Source organism: Bufo gargarizans, chromosome 3 (genome assembly GCF_014858855.1).
Source record: "Bufo gargarizans isolate SCDJY-AF-19 chromosome 3, ASM1485885v1, whole genome shotgun sequence".
Classification (NCBI taxonomy): Eukaryota; Metazoa; Chordata; class Amphibia; order Anura; family Bufonidae; genus Bufo; species Bufo gargarizans.
In genome coordinates this window covers 188,461,462-188,476,003 of record NC_058082.1, presented here as the reverse complement: position 1 = coordinate 188,476,003, position 14,542 = coordinate 188,461,462, and the positions used below count along the sequence as shown (strand labels likewise).

The window sequence follows — 14,542 nt, the reverse complement described above, 5'->3', positions numbered from 1 at the left end:
GTTAACACTAGCATTTTTACTGGATCCGGCAGGGTCCAGCAAAAACGGATCCATCCCCATTGACTTGCATTGGGGGTCATGCCGAATCCGTCTTGCTCCGCATCTCAGAACGGAAAGCAAACTACAACATGTTGCGGTTTGCTCTCCGGTCTGGGAATGCAACTTAGGCTACTTTCACACTAGCGTTCGATCGGATCCGTTCTGAACGGATCCGATCGTAATAATGCAGACGGAGGCTCCGTTCAGAACGGATCCGTCTGCATTATATTAGCAAAAAAAAAGCTAAGTGTGAAAATAGCCTCTGACGGATCCGTCCAGACTTTCAATGTAAAGTCAATGGGGGACGGATCCGCCTGAAGATTGAGCCATATTGTGGCATCTTCAAACGGATCCGTCCCCATTGACTTACATTGTAAGTCTGGACGGATCCGCACGCCTCCGCACGGCCAGGCGGACACCCGAACGCTGCAATCAGCGTTCAGCTGTCCGCCTGTCCGTGCGGAGGCGAGCGGAGCGGAGGCTGAACGCCGCCAGACTGATGCAGTCTGAGCGGATCCGCTCCATTCAGACTGCATCAGGGCTGGACGGCTGCGTTCGGGTCCGCTCGTGAGCTCCTTCAAACGGAGCTCACGAGCGGACCAGCGAACGCTAGTGTGAAAGGAGCCTAAACAGAACGGAATACATTTTGGAACATTCTGTTCAGTTCAGTTTTGCCCCCTTTGACAATGAATGGGGACAAAACGGGAGCATTTTTTTCCGGTATTGAGACCCTATGACGGAGCTCAATACCAGAAAACTAAAATGCTAGTGTGAAAGTAGCCTAAGCTACTCCCCTTCTCCATCATGGCTGATTTAGAGTCAGAGAAGGGGGCTAGTTAGCTAATGAATGGGGCTAGATAGTCAGCCCCTTCTTATACACCCCAGACACGTAGAGAGGGTAAATGTGTTCCCTGCCACCAGAGCGTGTGTCAGAACATTGACCGGGACTGAAATTGAGGCATCCGTGCAGTGTCCACTTCTGTCCAAATGCAGATACAGGAGATTTTGGCACCTGTATTTCCGCATTCATCAACTGCGCAGAAACGGCTGCAGCCTTAGACAGAGAACTGGTCATGTCAGTAATTCTCATGACTGCCGTCATCTAGAGTCCTGTGGAGACCAGTGGGCTTTGAAATGAAGAACTGGGGTAACAACTAAAGGAGTATGAAACGTTACCAGAAAGGGGCAAACCTCTATAATTGGCATTTTGCATACATTGGGTGTCATTTATTATGACCCCCTATGCCAGAAACTGGCATAAAAAAAACTTGCACGTCCTCATTTTGTGACTTTTTCGAATACCTAAAGCACCTAAATGTAGTCACATGCGGCCTTTTCACTGGGGAGTGGCGGGGGTGGGGGCATTGTGTGGGTGAGGCCATCAGCCCTGGCTCATTTATTATCATTTACTCCGGTTTCCTGGGATATATGACGCCAGCCTGGAGCCAGAACAGATTTGGATCTGGGTGCATGGACTGCAGGACGATGTGCCTAATTTATGAAGCAGTCTGCACCTTGTCATAAACTAAGTGCATGCTGTAGTGGTGCAGGGGGATATAAAAAAACACATGAAGTAACTTTCCTAATCTTGATCTTTACCTGCAGGAAATCATACCACACATGGCCCAAGAATATGGCTTCCAGTATGAGTTAGTCCAGTACAAGTGGCCTCGATGGCTGCACCAGCAGACTGAGAAACAGCGGATTATTTGGGGTTACAAAATCCTCTTCCTCGATGTTTTATTCCCACTTGCCGTAGACAAAATAATCTTTGTTGACGCTGACCAGGTACGGTTCTGTGTGTACAAGCAAGCATGTCTTTCTAACAGAATCAGGTGCCAACTCGCAGTCTTTGCTCAGATGGCAGTGTGAAAACTGATTTTATTCTTAACCCAAATATCAAGCTTAGTGGCAAACAGAGGGAGATTGTCAATCCATCTCAGGTAATTATGTGAGCATTCTTTTAATCCCAGAGGGATTTTAGAAGCTCATTACATTCTCTCTTCAGTCTTTGCAGAATATCCTTGCAGAAGGCATTCGTTGCTGCATTTTCTATTTCTCCTCCTTTGTTCTTATAAGTTCAGGATGTTCAGTGTTTAAATGATCTGTGTCTTGCCTGTAGCTCCCAAGGAAAGGAACCTGAGCTTGCGTTTAATGAGAAAATCGGAAGAACGAATGCTTCACAGATCCTTACAAATCCAAGCAAGGCCCTAAAGTTGAGACATATTTAATCCGAATATTGACAGTTGAATCCAAGCACATCCTTAAATAGTTTGTTACTTTGGAAAATGTCCTTTTAACCGCTGCTTGTCCTGGATTTTTCCATCTAGGTGGATCAACAATTCTGTGATATATATATATGAATGTTGTAATAATATCTTCAATTACACATAAGACTAATATAAAACATTAAGAGACAACTGATAGACATTGTGTATTTTGTACACTTTTCCAGAAATCGAATGTTCTAGGCTGAATATAACCATGGGCCAGGCGCAGACTGAGGGTTGTCTGCTTAATAAGAGTCTTGGGCCCCTTTCCACCCATTAGACTTTTTTTTTTTTTTTCTTTTTTCTTTATTTATTATTTTTGTGTTTTTATCATATGCAAAAAAAACACATGAGAAAAAAAAAATTAAAACCAATTCCCATGTATTCAGTACCATAGAAACAGCAGCAGGTTACAGGGCGTAACAATATAAAGATCAGTGATGGAACATTCCACTATGCAGTGATAACCCATATCTATTAGACATGGTGCAACGCTATTCAGCATTCAGTCAGATAAGACTGACAAAGCTGTTTGAGCCTTAAAGGGGTTATCCCATGATTAATGTAAAATATGAAAATCAGACGTCATATAGTACATTAAAATCTCTTTGTAACAAAGCTAGAACCAGCCCTGTACCTCACATGGATCCAGAGATCTCCTCATTCATTGCTCTGCTAGATTATATCAAGCTGACAGCTCAAGGGGAGTGTCTTTTCTGCTGCAGCTAAGGGGGCGTGTCTCAGCTCTCCCTATCACAGCTCAGGAGGCAGTTTAAGGATGGAACTGAGCATGTGCGGCCTCTCAGTGAGCAGGACAAATAAATATGTACAGCAGGGGCGGACATACTGGTTCAGCTGCACAGCGTGCAAGGGGGCCCATACAGCTTGGACTGGGCCACTGGGTCTGAACTTCAGACTGAGAGATAATGTGCTGCTCAGGGGCTGAATTCATAGGAGGACTGACAGGTTTTAGTGTAATCAGCACTCCTGGCCAGTAAGGCTGTGTCCACAGGGTTTGATTTGTACAGAATTGCGGAAAAAAAACACTGCATTTTGCCGCGATTTTCTCGAAAATAGGACCTTGTGGACCCAGCCTTACTGACCGTGCTGATTGGACTAAAAACTGTCACTCAAAAGCATGACCGCCTCTCCTCCAATGAGCCAGCACTGCTAATCAGTAAGGAAGGAAGCAAGGACCGACTGCTGCTGTGTGGAGACCGAGCCTTGCTGCTGCTGAGAGGGGGAGGAGCCTGGCTGAGGACACAAAGACCAGCAATACAGAGCCAGGAGGTGAGGGAGGAATCTGTACGTAATGTAGTGTAAAATAGTTTATGCATGTGTGACAGTGCCTACATGTGTGCAAGTGTATGTGAGTGACTGCATATGTGACAGTGTGTGTATGTGTGAGTGACTGCATATGTGACAGTGTGTGTATGTGAGAGTGCCTGCATGTGTGACAGTGTGTATGTGAGTGACTGCATATGTGACAGTGTGTATGTGAGAGTGCCTGCATGTGTCACAGTGTGTATGTGAGTGACTGCATATGTGACAGTGTGTATGTGAGAGTGCCTGCATATGTGACAGTGTGTATGTGAGAGTGCCTGCATATGTGACAGTGTGTATGTGAGAGTGCCTGCATGTGTGACAGTGTGTATGTGAGTGACTGCATATGTGACAGTGTGTATGTGAGAGTGCCTGCATATGTGACAGTGTGTATGTGAGAGTGCCTGCATATGTGACAGTGTGTATGTGAGAGTGCCTGCATATGTGACAGTGTGTATGTGAGTGACTGCATATGTGACAGTGTGTATGTGAGAGTGCCTGCATATGTGACAGTGTGTATGTGAGAGTGCCTGCATATGTGACTGTGTGTATGTGAGTGCCTGCATGTGTGACAGTGTGTATGTGAGAGTGCCTGCATATGTGACAGTGTGTGTTTGTGAGAGGCCTGCATGTGTACAAGTGTATGTGAGTGACTGCATATGTGACAGTGTGTATGTGAGAGTGCCTGCATATGTGACAGTGTGTATGTGAGTGACTGCATATGTGACAGTGTGTATGTGAGAGTGCCTGCATATGTGACAGTGTGTATGTGAGAGTGCCTGCATATGTGACAGTGTGTATGTGAGAGTGCCTGCATGTGTGACAGTGTGTGTTTGTGAGAGGCCTGCATGTGTACAAGTGTATGTGAGTGACTGCATATGTGACAGTGTGTATGTGAGAGTGCCTGCATATGTGACAGTGTGTATGTGAGTGACTGCATATGTGACAGTGTGTATGTGAGAGTGCCTGCATATGTGACAGTGTGTATGTGAGAGTGCCTGCATATGTGACAGTGTGTATGTGAGAGTGCCTGCATATGTGACAGTGTGTATGTGAGAGTGCCTGCATATGTGACAGTGTGTATGTGAGTGACTGCATATGTGACAGTGTGTATGTGAGAGTGCCTGCATATGTGACAGTGTGTATGTGAGAGTGCCTGCATATGTGACAGTGTGTATGTGAGAGTGCCTGCATATGTGACAGTGTGTATGTGAGAGTGCCTGCATGTGTGACAGTGTGTATGTGAGTGACTGCATATGTGACAGTGTGTGTTTGTGAGAGGCCTGCATGTGTACAAGTGTATGTGAGTGACTGCATATGTGACAGTGTGTGTTTGTGAGAGTGCCTGCATATGTGACAGTGTGTATGTGAGAGTGCCTGCATATGTGACAGTGTGTATGTGAGAGTGCCTGCATATGTGACAGTGTGTATGTGAGAGTGCCTGCATGTGTGACAGTGTGTGTTTGTGAGAGGCCTGCATGTGTACAAGTGTATGTGAGTGACTGCATATGTGACAGTGTGTATGTGAGAGTGCCTGCATATGTGACAGTGTGTATGTGAGTGACTGCATATGTGACAGTGTGTATGTGAGAGTGCCTGCATATGTGACAGTGTGTATGTGAGAGTGCCTGCATATGTGACAGTGTGTATGTGAGAGTGCCTGCATGTGTGACAGTGTGTATGTGAGTGACTGCATATGTGACAGTGTGTATGTGAGTGACTGCATATGTGACAGTGTGTATGTGAGAGTGCCTGCATATGTGACAGTGTGTATGTGAGAGTGCCTGCATATGTGACAGTGTGTATGTGAGAGTGCCTGCATATGTGACAGTGTGTATGTGAGAGTGCCTGCATATGTGACAGTGTGTATGTGAGTGACTGCATATGTGACAGTGTGTATGTGAGAGTGCCTGCATATGTGACAGTGTGTATGTGAGAGTGCCTGCATATGTGACAGTGTGTATGTGAGAGTGCCTGCATATGTGACAGTGTGTATGTGAGAGTGCCTGCATGTGTGACAGTGTGTATGTGAGTGACTGCATATGTGACAGTGTGTGTTTGTGAGAGGCCTGCATGTGTACAAGTGTATGTGAGTGACTGCATATGTGACAGTGTGTGTTTGTGAGAGTGCCTGCATATGTGACAGTGTGTATGTGAGAGTGCCTGCATATGTGACAGTGTGTATGTGAGTGACTGCATATGTGACAGTGGGTGTTTGTGAGAGGCCTGCATATGTGACTGTGTGTATGTGAGTGCCTGCATGTGTGACAGTGTGTATGTGAGAGTGCCTGCATATGTGACAGTGTGTATGTGAGAGTGCCTGCATGTGTGACAGTGTGTGTTTGTGAGAGGCCTGCATGTGTACAAGTGTATGTGAGTGACTGCATATGTGACTGTGTGTATGTGAGTGCCTGCATGTGTACAAGTGTATGTGAGTGACTGCATATGTGACTGTGTGTATGTGAGTGCCTGCATGTGTACAAGTGTATGTGAGTGACTGCATATGTGACAGTGTGTATGTGAGAGTGCCTGCATGTGTGACAGTGTGTATGTGAGAGTGCCTGCATGTGTGACAGTGTGTATGTGAGTGACTGCATATGTGACAGTGGGTGTTTGTGAGAGGCCTGCATATGTGACTGTGTGTATGTGAGTGCCTGCATGTGTGACAGTGTGTGTTTGTGAGAGGCCTGCATATGTGAGGATGTGTGAAAAAGAGTGGCTGCATGTATGAAAGTCCATAGAACCGAAAAAAGAAGGGCCTCACTATAATACCGTAGGTAAGGGCAACCAGAGAACCAATCATATAAACCTATAAATGCTGCTATAAAAACAACCATAGAATGCCCAGTAGAAATATAAATACTTTATTAGATCATCAATGGATCACAAAAATTCATAAAATATGTTTTATACACAGATATGCTATGGAGAATGGTCAGCAAAACAGACTGGAAACAATAGTCCCCCCCGTCGGTGCCTCAAACACCCACCAAACAGATGAACAACATGTCAGTGTGATGTGCAGTGAGGTGATTCACCAGTAGAGAGTGTCAGTAAACATCCACTACAAGTGTCTGTGATATCCAACTCACTGCACAACCCAGGGAGAGGTTATTGTGTGAATACAGCAGAAAAGTGATACTGATATTCTGGAGCACAAGGTTACAACACATCCATCAAATACATCTAGATGCAATCTGCCCATATATAGTAAGTTAAAGATATCAGGCTGTACAATCAAACTCCCACAAAAAAGTATCCACTGGGGACGTGAACATACCCACAGACATGATGGAGGGTGGAGGCACCGAACACAGGGCTGGAAGGAACCCCGACGCGCGTTTCGCCTCAGCTTCGTCAGGAGGTTAATGTGAATGTGGCCATGGCTTCCCCCTTTATACCCCTCATGCAGCTACACCTTCAATTAATATGTTTCAGCTGATACTTACTTATCGAGCGCTTGTGCCTGATGATGCGCGCCAAGGACATCATGGAGACGCCGCATTCATCAGGAGGAGGGGTGGAACGCAAACGTGCGTTCCAGCCCGCCTCCCAAGGAAACGTAGCCGCGTCACCACGTGACCCGGCGCGCAGCGCATCCTGGCCAAGCGCTATATCAGCCTCTACAGCGAGCCTACCAAAGCGGCTCAGAAAATACCAGAGCCCATCCGAACATATGGCAAACAGTCTTAACCCTTAGTGGGATTTGCATGAGGTCTATAAAGTTCGGGAATGCCTTAAGGCCGCTGAGTATGGATGGCTGATAATTGGGATACATACAGGGGGGGGAGGGGGGGGTGGGGGAAAGAAAAATAAAGGTGAAAAAGAAGTTGAGGAGAAAACAAATGGATAACAATAAATCAACAAAAAGTATATATAAAGAGAGGAAGATAAATACAGAGAATGCTGTAAAAATGATTCCATAATTTCATCTTTTTGTACAGATATTCATAAATTTTACACCATGGTTGAATATATAAAATATAGCATGATTTCTTATGAATTATATCCCATGATTTTATGAAAATAGATACACACAAATTTTACAAATTTATATATCACAAATAGCATAATTTTTTATATAATGAATTAGGTCCCATGATTTTTAACAATAAATTTGCGTATCCATGGAGTCATGATTTAATAATAAATTTACATATCCATGACATCATGATTCCATATATAATTACAAAAATTTATAATAAGCAGACTTTATGAACATGATTGTATTGAATAATATTTCATATGTGTTTCCTCTAAGACAAGATGTATATATATCAATTATGTATATGTACAGAAAGGAGCAATGTGTTTCAGAAGAACGAATACCAATGCTATGTTCTCACCAATATTATCAATAGTAACTACAAGTGACTCGTGCAACAATAACTATATAGATATGAGATCTACCCAGTAAAGGTCCCGTCCTATCTAGCCCATTCAAAATAAGGCTACATAGGTCCTGTGAGGTTATACTGCCGAACAAAATGTTTACATTAATAATTGTTATGAAGTATTGCGGGGGATGATCGATGGACCAGGGTGCCACCGACCCCACCCCTAACCAAGTGGAGTCAGGCCCATCGCCACACCCCCAGCAGCACCCCCAATTATACACAATCATTTACCCTGAACCCAAAATTATAAATTAATGTAAAGAGACCAGTGTTGGTCAATAGCATCATCCAACACCCATCATGTGCATAGTTAATTGTCCAAAACGGACATTGTGAGCTTGTGTAGAAAGGCTGTGCTGGTCAAAAATGTCTCCCAGCACGGACTATATTACACCCCCCCAACAACCTGTCTGTGCAAAGAATATTAACTAAATAAGTAGGAATTTCAAGATTCTTAATAATAAATATTCATAAGGTTAACTATTCATATTAAAGGGTGAGAGTGTGTCCAAAAGCAGCTGGGTACCATCAGTCATGGTTGTACCAGCCTAATCGGGCACAGCATCACCTAATGATATACATAAAGTTCTGAAACAACATCACATTCCAATTTTACTCCATACAAATTTATTCACCAATAGTCTAGCCCCACAAATATATTCACCAATAGTCTAGCCCATATATCATAGCCTATTCCTTGTCAAATAACTGTGGAACCACCCACGCAGAGATAAATAGAGGGATCATAATATTTCTTCCCGTTGGTATCTTCCTCTCCATTTGCATCATACAATTTCCGATACATATAGGAACTGCTCCTCAACTCGAACACCTCCACTCATCGTACCATGTCCACACAAGAACTAAATAGAATAAAAAACAGTTAAAATCACTGAAAAAATTCAGTAACAACGCTACCCTAAATAAAGGATTTGAAACTCAAAGCCTCATTTAATCCATGAGGAGTCACTGTATTGAGCAGAACCATCCATTTGGTCTCCTTTTGGAGGAGGCAACGTTTGATATTGCCCCCTCTAATCCCCAACCGTACCCGATCTATCCCTTTAAATAGAATACCCCTGGGATTACAACCATGCATCTCCCTAAAATGTTTTGCCACTGGTTTCAACTTTCTAAGTTTCTCGCACTCTGTAATCTCGGCGGCAGCCTTAATGTCACGGATGTGTTCCAGGACTCTCGTTCTGAGTGCCCTCGTGGTCATGCCTATATAGACCAGGCCACAGGGGCACTCAGCCCGATAGATCACCGCCTCCGTTTTACAGGAGATGTGATGCACAATTTTGTACTCCTTCTCCCTGTTGGTGTTAGTAAATTTGTCTGACCGGATCATATATTTGCATGCTGTACAGTCACCACAGGGGAAGAAACCCCACTGTGGGCCCCTATCTCCAAATATCCCTCCCATAGTGGGGGCCACATAGTGGCTCCTGGTCACAATATCTCTCAAGTTTTTAGCTCTCTTCCAAGTGACTAGAGGCCTATCCGAGATGACTTTTTTCAGGTCTCTATCTGTGCGAAGAACCTGCCAGTGTTTGTGGAGAATATCTTGTATTTGTCTCCATTGGGCATTAAAGTTGGTGATAAACCTAGGAAAACCAAAATCTTTTTCTTTTTCTTTTTTGCGTGAAGATTGTTTAAGCAAACTATCCCGCGAGGAGTTTTTGGCCCTATCATAGCCTTTTTTGATTACTTTTTGGCTGTACCCTCTCTCTCGGAGTCTCCTAGAGAGATCCGCTGCCTCTCGCTCAAAACTTACTTCGCTAGAACAAATTCTCCTAGCTCGACAAAATTGTCCAATGGGTATAGCGCGAGCGACCTGTGGATGATGCGAAGAGGAGGAGAACAGTAATGAGTTTGTGGCCGTGGGTTTCCGATGTATGTCAAAGCCCAACAGGCCATCATTCTCCACAGTAATAGCAAGATCCAAGAAATCAACACGCTCGCCACTATAAACCCACGTTAATTTTATATTTTGGTCATTAGAGTTAAGATCATCCATAAACTTCTTCAAGTGCGACGTCGAGCCCTGCCAGATGAACAGTACATCATCAATATACCTTGACCACGAGACTACGGCGTCATGACCTTCCAAATTCAGGACAATCTCCCTCTCCCACAGCCCCAGGAAAAGATTTGCGTATGAGGGCGCACAAGTCGCCCCCATCGCAGTTCCCCGGAGCTGTAGGAAGTAGCGGTCCTTAAATGTAAAAGCATTGTGTGTCAATGCAAACTCCAACAGCGTCATGATTAGATCAATCAGATCGCTGTCTAGTTTAGTTGTACTGAGAAAGAATCGTGACGCTCGCAGCCCGTGGTCATGGCAGATGGAAGTATACAGGGACTCGACGTCGCACGTGACCAGAACCATATTTTTATCCAAATGCACACCACTGAGTCTATGAAGGACTGGTATTTTCTGAGCCGCTTTGGTAGGCTCGCTGTAGAGGCTGATATAGCGCTTGGCCAGGATGCGCTGCGCGCCGGGTCACGTGGTGACGCGGCTACGTTTCCTTGGGAGGCGGGCTGGAACGCACGTTTGCGTTCCACCCCTCCTCCTGATGAATGCGGCGTCTCCATGATGTCCTCGGCGCGCATCATCAGGCACAAGCGCTCGATAAGTAAGTATCAGCTGAAACATATTAATTGAAGGTGTAGCTGCATGAGGGGTATAAAGGGGAAGCCATGGCCACATTCACATTAACCTCCTGACGAAGCTGAGGCGAAACGCGCGTCGGGGTTCCTTCCAGCCCTGTGTTCGGTGCCTCCACCCTCCATCATGTCTGTGGGTATGTTCACGTCCCCAGTGGATACTTTTTTGTGGGAGTTTGATTGTACAGCCTGATATCTTTAACTTACTATATATGGGCAGATTGCATCTAGATGTATTTGATGGATGTGTTGTAACCTTGTGCTCCAGAATATCAGTATCACTTTTTGCTGTATTCACACAATAACCTCTCCCTGGGTTGTGCAGCGAGTTGGATATCACAGACACTTGTAGTGGATGTTTACTGACACTCTCTACTGGTGAATCACCTCACTGCACATCACACTGACATGTTGTTCATCTGTTTGGTGGGTGTTTGAGGCACCGACGGGGGGGACTATTGTTTCCAGTCTGTTTTGCTGACCATTCTCCATAGCATATCTGTGTATAAAACATATTTTATGAATTTTTGTGATCCATTGATGATCTAATAAAGTATTTATATTTCTACTGGGCATTCTATGGTTGTTTTTATAGCAGCATTTATAGGTTTATATGTATGAAAGTCCAGTATGTGTGTTAGGACCCATTCAGACGGCCATATGAATAGGTCCACATCCGTTCCGCAATGTTGCAGAACAGATGCAGACCCATTCATTTCAACGGGTACGCACAAGATGTGGACAGCACAACGTGTATTGTCCACATCCGTAGTTCCGTTCTGCAGAACATGTCCTATTTATGTCCGCAATTTGGGGGGTCTCTGTCCTTGCCAGGTACGCTAAGGCACTACCTCTCCTGTTGCCCTCGGAAAAGATGGACTGCTTCTGTGCTAATACCCATTTCTGCGTGTACTCCGTCAGGTGTAAGGTGTATAACCTCTGAGCTGCAAGCCATGTTGCCTCATGTTCCACTGTGGGGTCTTCCGTGTAAGCCTCTTCTGCACTCGCCAACTTCTCCTCCAGCTTTTTACGTGTGGAGAGTAGTTCAGCCCTATTTGTCGCTATCGCTGCTATCAGCATTCCCCTCATAACTGCCTTGCATGTGTCCCATTCTGTCAATGGATTAGAGGAACCTGTGTTAGTTTCCCAGAATTCCGATAAACCCTCCCTGCATTTTTCTTCCATTGGAAGCACCATTAGCCAAGTAGGGTTTAGGCGCCAGTGGTAAGTGGCCTGCTTAGTGGCTGTGTAAGGGTAGTTTGAAGTGAGGCATGGTCAGATATGCCCTGGGGTAGATACTCGGCTGCCCTCACCCTGATTGGCAAACGCAAGGTCTATACGTGATAGTTAGTGTACAGAGGAAGAGTGACATGAAAATTGTCTGTTATCAGGATGTAGCTTCCTCCATATCTCCGTGAGATGGTGCGCCTGTGCCCAATGAGGCAATGCTAGGTTATGTCTAGGTGACGAGTTTAGCCTGTCCAGTTGTTTATCCAGTGTGGCATTGAAATCACCCAGGAGGAAAAGTGGGGCTGGCGGGAGTACAGCTACCCGGGCCATAAATTGGTCTATTATCTCCCTATTGAAAGGTGGGGGGACATATATCCCAGCAATCAAAACATCAGAGCCTCTAATAGCGGCCTGCAGCAGTACATGTCTCCAAGACGGATCAATGTGCACGGAGATCAGCTGAAACGGCAATGCTTTACTTGCGAGTATGAACACACCTCTGGCATAGTTAGACTACTTTCACACTCGCGTTTTGTGCGGATCCGTCATAGACTGATCTGTTCAGATAATGCAACTGTCTGCATCCATTCAGGACAGATCCGTTTGTATTATCTTTAACATAGCCAAGACGGATCCGTCTTGAATACCATTGAAAGTCAATGGAGGACGGATCCGTTTTCTATTGTGCCAGATTGTGTCAGTGAAAACGGATCCGTCCCCATTGACTTAGGCTGAGTTCACATCAGCATTCAACCTTTCCATTCTCCTGCTCCGTTATAGGAGCAAGAGAACGGAAAGGACGGATTCAGCACATTACTGAGCCGAACGGAGCCTACGGACCCCATAGACTTAAATGGGGTCCGTTAGGTTTCCGCTCAGAAGATGATTTTGGAGCGGAGACAAAAGTTGTGCGCGCAGGACTTTTGTCTCCGATTCAAAAATCTTCCTCTGAGCGGAAACCTAACGGACCCTATTATAGTCTATGGGGTCCATAGGCTCCGTTCGGCTCAGTTATGTGCTGAATCCGTCCTTTCCGTTCTCCTGCTCCTATAACGGAGCAGGAGAATGGAAAGGCTGCACGCTGATGTGAACTCAGTCTTACATCCGTCCCCATTGACTTGCGTTTGGCTCAGTTTCATCACACAGACACTAAAACGCGGTCCGTCTCCAAAGCAGAATGGAGACTGAACTGATGCATTCTGAGCAGATCCTTTTCCATTCAGAATGCATTAGGGAAAAACTGATCCGTTTTGGACCACTTGTGAGAGCCCTGAACGGATCTCACAAACAGAAATCCAAAATACCAGTGTAAAAGTAGCCTTAGAAAAGGTTGCGTGGTACACATAACTTATCAGTGGTCTTTTAAGCGCCAATACTTTTTGACCGCGAAGGTGGGTTTCCTGGCAGAACATCTGGGTTATGTTTCTTTATATAATTGAATACTAAGGACCTCTTTACCTTATTTAGTTCCCGGACATTCCAGGAGATCAGCTTACATGTCGCCATGGGTATTCATAAGGGGGGTGCCACCACATCCTGCGTCCTTCAGAGTCGCTGCCCCATTCATACACACAAGCACACCAAAGTATGAAAAACCTGGAACTTCCTACCACAACCCCACCCTGCCCAAACATCCCCAACTCGTCTGAGCCTATTTATCCCTAACCTGCTTAGTAAACCTTTATGGAAGACTAAGGAGCACTCTGCCAGTCTAACTAGAACATAGAGGGTTATTTAACAGTACCCTATAGAACAATTGAACTAAGAGCTAACTAAAGGTAGAGCCTAACCCCTATCTAAATTATACTGCCTCATTATTCCAAAGCTATCCCACTTCCAGCAGAGAGTGCCACAGCCAGAACAGGAACACCCCTAATGGCAGTGGCATTCTCTCAAACCCTTGAAAAGTTCACTTGAACTAGTTATTTGTGGAACTGCATGTCCTTCATCGTTGGTAAATTGCCTGCATTTTTTCTGTACTTCAGTTGTGAAGTCTGGATAGAAGGAGATCTTTACATTTTCATATTGAATGTCCTCCTTCCTCCTGGCTGCTGCCAGAATGGCATCCTGATCTCTATAGTTTAAAAGTTTCATCGTGAAGGGTCTGGGACCAGAGCCCGGAGGAAGAGGTCTTGTAGGAATCCTGTGGGCTCTTTCCACGACAAAGCTTGACGATGGCTCTATGGGCTCCAGGAGGGTTCGAATCAGTTGTTCCGCATAGTTCTCTGGAGTGGATCCTTACACCCTTTCAAGCAGTCCCAGAATTTATGTTATTTCTTCTATTGCGGTTTTCCACATCTTCCACTCTGGCCTGTAGGGTTTTCACCTGTTGTTGCAGATATCTGGTAGTTTCAGAGGTAGCAGATGCTGAATCCTCCACCTCACCAAGGCGACGTTCAACCTCCTTTGTACGATCTCTCGTTTTATCTATGTCATGGCGTAGACCGTGAATGTCAGTTTGTAAATGATTGATTTTCGCAGTTAGCGCTGCCTGGCATGCTGCTATAGCAGACATGATCTTGACCGTTTGTGGCTCAGTGTCCATAGGGGCACCTTATTCTGGGTAAAGGTCAGGCTGACTCATATTATCTACCAGTTCTTTTGGTGATGCAG

The 14,542-nt window shown here is 45.1% G+C and overlaps 1 protein-coding gene across 3 annotated transcripts in view; it reads left to right on the top strand.

Annotated features, from left to right (window-relative positions):
* UGGT2 (UDP-glucose glycoprotein glucosyltransferase 2) overlaps nt 1-14,542 on the top strand; it is a 421,287-nt gene that overhangs the window by 388,792 nt on the left and 17,953 nt on the right. For 2 of the 3 annotated variants that reach the window (XM_044284938.1, XM_044284937.1), the window contains one exon: nt 1,645-1,827. In XM_044284938.1, the coding sequence (XP_044140873.1) occupies nt 1,645-1,827 (183 nt within the window). Of the gene's footprint in view, nt 1-1,644; nt 1,828-2,161; nt 2,474-14,542 lie in introns of those variants that run through there. The other variant, XM_044284939.1, reaches the window with a different exon arrangement.